Source organism: Chaetura pelagica, unplaced genomic scaffold, assembly GCF_000747805.2.
Source record: "Chaetura pelagica isolate M959 unplaced genomic scaffold, ChaPel_1.0 scaffold512, whole genome shotgun sequence".
Classification (NCBI taxonomy): Eukaryota; Metazoa; Chordata; class Aves; order Apodiformes; family Apodidae; genus Chaetura; species Chaetura pelagica.
This window is the reverse complement of record NW_009952482.1, coordinates 1,048,810-1,053,129: the sequence shown is the minus strand read 5'-3', so window position 1 is coordinate 1,053,129 and position 4,320 is coordinate 1,048,810. Positions and strand designations below refer to the sequence as shown.

The following is a 4,320-nucleotide window of genomic DNA, read 5'->3' as shown; positions in this document are numbered from 1 at the left end:
GTGTACAGCTCTGGAGCCCTCAGCACAGGAAAGATATAGACCTGTTGGAGAGGGTCCAGAGAAGGGCCACCAATATGATCAAAGGGCTGGAGCACCTCTGCTGTGAAGACAGGCTGAGAGAGTTGGGGCTGTTCAGCCTGGAGAACAGAAGGCTCTGGGGAGACCTTATAGGAGCCTGCCAGTACCTGAAGGATCTACAGGAAAGCTGGGGAGGGGCTCTTCACAAGAAAGGGCAGTGATAGGACAAGGGGTAATGGTTGTAAACTGAAAGAGGGGAGATTCAGGTTAGACATCAGGAAGAAATTCTTCACCATGAGGGTAGGAAGATGCTGAAACAGGTTGCACAGAGAAGTTGTGGAAGCTCCCTCCCTGGAGGGGAGGTGTTCAAGGCCAGGTTGGATGAGGCTTTGTGCAGCCTGGTCTACTGTGAGGTGTCCCTGCTCATAGCAGGGAGGTTGGAACCTGATGATCTTTAAGGTCCCTCCCAACCTTAAACATTCTATGTTTCTATGAAAAGGACAGCACACAACTCTGCTTACTGTGAACCAGTAACACAGAAGTGTGTGCTTTCCTAAGGTTTATTGAAAACCAAAAATAACACTTTGTACTGAAGTACTTCTACTACAATAAGTGGAACTATTTATATGAATCATTTCCAGAACATGCGTAAGGGCTTGAAAGGAAGGTCAGTTGTTAAGTGGTTGGTTATACAGTTGGCACACTGAGGGTCTGTCCTAATGCCTTCACGTTTGTTTTACACCACTGCAATTCCACTAAACCACACATTTTCATATGATAAAAATCTGAGTAATAACATAGTAAATCACATCTCTGACAGTTAACTGTTAACACTTCACAGAATGGATTTTTTTTCTTTTTTTTCTTTTTTTCTTTCAGTAGAAAAATAGTGAGCACCGCTTTGTAACATCAGATTACATACCATTTTCACCATATAGCAATAAAGGCCTGTCGTTTGTTTCACTTTTAGTCCTGGCTGGCTTTCAGTTGACCAGCAGCTATGTTCTCATCTCAAGCCTCCAACTCCTTTCTCTGACAAGCCATGTAGCACAAGAGCTGCAGGGCAACGCCTTGGCCCAGAGAAGCTGACCAGCCTCTGCTGTGTTACAGCCAGGTGGCCACAGGCACTGTCCTTAATTCCTCCAGTAAATAGGTTTCTCTGCTCAGCTGATGCATTTTAGCACTAAACTGCAAAATGCCTGTTGTACATTTGTAAAAGATATCTCCATTAATGCCAAGTATGCAGTTTTATTGTGTTTATACAACAGGGTGAAAATAAACACTTTCCTCTGTGCCTAATGAATGACTTTTGGCAATTTATTGACCAGTTTCACTGTCTTGTCCATACTCCAAGATGGAAACTCAGGATGAAGGTTATGTTTCCAAACAGTACTGCTGCTTTGCTGCAGGAGCTAACCTCTTATGCAAGGCACTTACTCTTCATAACAATTGCTAAGGTCTGTGAGCTAACACATTCATGTGCTCAGAAATTAGGACTCAATTCAAGACCCATTTCCTCTCATTTAAACATTTACAGTAAGTAAAAAACAATGAAGAAACCAAAACAGGGGGACACAGCATGAACATAGTCTTCTACAGACCAACAGACAGCTGTGAAAGGCACTCGAACTCTGGTGGTTCTCCCACTTCAGGAATGACACACCTCCCTGGCTTCTGATATATACTCCATTCAAAGTATTCAGACAGCTGATTTTTAAAGTAATACCTCAAGGGTATTACTTGAGTGAGAAGAAGGCTAAAGTGGTATTTTTGGTAAACAAATGCTTCTACTATACAGCCAGTGGGAATCCTGCTGATTCTGAAACAAAAACATGTATAAAATCTTCAGCAATTAGATTTCCTTCTAGTAATTTTTTTCTGGGTAAGCTGCACTATATAAAAACATCAATTTGCTCAGTTCAGGACAAATGTCCTAGTTCAAGACAAAATATCCATTCAGAAGGTGATTAACTCATTTAAACTTAATTCCTTTATTTATTAAATAAATATACATTTAATAATGTATTTACATAATTTTCTCAAATAAACCATTATCTGATCCTGCATTAATTTCTTAACAGTTGGACACACCACCATATATTGCAAATGTGAACTCTCAAGTGATAAGATTGTCACAAGTCATATTTTCCTCCCAATAGCTGTAAAGCTAAAGCAGATTTTCATTTTTGCTTTAATTTCCTAACTGCATTCTCCTTTTACACTCTATTTTTCATTAATTTTCTCCTTTTAGACATTACGTCTCAAACCAACTTAATAATCTAACACTTACTTGTAAAAAAGTGATCTAATTAAGGAGTGAATCCAAGCTGAACATTCTGCAATGCACAATAATTTCATACAATATTCACATACAATAAGTATGTGAAACTGTTTACTGTAAATGAAATGCATTCTGTGAAAGAACTCCAGCTGAAGATAATGAAAATTCCAAGTACTCAGAACTTTGGGGAAATAATTGCAGCACTTGGAATATTTTTAATGGGTTTACTAGTGAATACATCTCTCTCCAATGTAGTGTTACCATTGTTTCCCTTTTTACTTTTATTTCTTTACATACTGACATGACTTGAAAACATAGATTTATTCATCTTCAAAATAATGTAGCAATTTTTAAAAACTGATTTTGCACTTTTTAGTGGCAGCATCTACATAATCAATACAAAATTTTAAATTACACAATTTCAACACAAATGCCTTCTCATACTTATGTTTTAAAACCACTTATTAAGGAGGGATAGTGTTAAAAACAAATCCATCTGCTGTGATACCACTGTTCTCCACATTCATTACAAATAACATAAGTTAACATTTGTTCATCTGGATTTGTGTTTCGCACCCAACCTGGAAGAAAGAGAGTTCCTCTGGCAATCATAGTGACGGTGCAGTCAAATTTTTCACAGCGCCTACACTTTATTTTGTTTGTCTGTGTGCCATTAATAACTTGTGGGAGCTGATGTTCCCGAACAGATGATTCTGTGTACAAAGCCCTGAGCTCTTTCAGTTCATTGCTGGCCATTTCCATCACTGTCATCTCAGCAAAAGCCTTTGGACTCAAAGTCCCTGAAAAAAGGTTATGTTTTAAGTGGCAACTTTTAGGGTTCTTCAGGTTAGAGATTTTGCTTCTGATGCAGTTTTTATACTTTTTGTCATTTTTAGCATGAAGAGCAAAAATGTGTTCTTCAATTTCTTTAGATAGCTCTAGCCATTTATCCGTTTCTTGTTCATCTTTGGCATTATCAGCCAAAGCTTTGTAAAGAAGATCCGTACATTTACACCTCAGAGCTCTCATTGGATCCTGCTGCAGACTTGCTTCGTTAACAAGAGGTTTAGAATCTTCACTATCAATGTGTCGTTCCTCAAGTGAAGAAAGCTGATTCATGCTCCTTTCTGCATCGCTATGTACCACATTTTTAACAGTTTGAAAGGGGACCAAAATTTTAGAACTAGTAGCATCTAATGCCTCCTGTTCACACTGTCTTTCAGACAGTGACTGCTCTCTGGGAACCACACTGAGATGTTCAATTTCCTCTTTCATGGACACAGAAACCAACTTTTTAACTTGCATTAACTGAGCACAGTTATTCTTGTAAAGTGCCTTCCACCTTGATAATAACTGCTTTGCTTTCTTTTTCAACTCCACTGGAGGGCAGTTCTTGACTACTAGGTATACAGCCTTGACAATTTCTGTTCCCTGAAGATACCCTACAGTCATATCAACATCTTCAAGCTCTTTAAGATGATGCTCAACATCTTCGAAATTCTTGTTGGACAGTAGTTTTTCAATACAATGGGCTCTGTGTACAATGTTTTTCAGGTCAGACATTTTTAAACCTGAAAGGCAAACATTTTTTATCACATTTACTGAAGTTATGACATTAATTAATTTTATTTATATTCTCACAAGGTTTTATTGCTATTTTATACTCCTTTATTAATATATATTGCTGATTTTGCCTACTTTTTCTTGAAATTATATATAGTGGTTTAGAGGAGCAAATGCAAAATACAGAGGAGCTTGGGTCCTGTGAAAGTGCAAGTGGGCAGGTAAGTCTCTAACTTTGCAAGGAAAATACTAGTGGAAAGAAGAGGCCAAAGACTTCTGCCAGAGTAGGGTTAAAAATAGAAAAATTAGCACATGACACTAATTTTTAAGGAAAAGCACAAAACAGACCAATAAAGACATTTCCAGCATGATAAAAATGTAGAAATATTTGTTGTATGTATACACAACACAACAGAATTTTGCATCTGCTACAAGAAGGTACATGGCTACACAACCAC

General features: G+C 37.9%; 1 protein-coding gene across 1 annotated transcript; it reads right to left on the bottom strand.

Moving 5' to 3' along the window:
• Window positions 1-2,551: 2,551 nt before the first annotated feature.
• Window positions 2,552-3,862, bottom strand: TCEANC (transcription elongation factor A (SII) N-terminal and central domain containing). Its single transcript, XM_010008793.1, has one exon. It carries the CDS (start codon window positions 3,860-3,862, stop codon window positions 2,780-2,782), a length of 1,083 nt encoding a protein of 360 aa, XP_010007095.1. The 3' UTR covers window positions 2,552-2,779.
• Window positions 3,863-4,320: the final 458 nt, after the last annotated feature.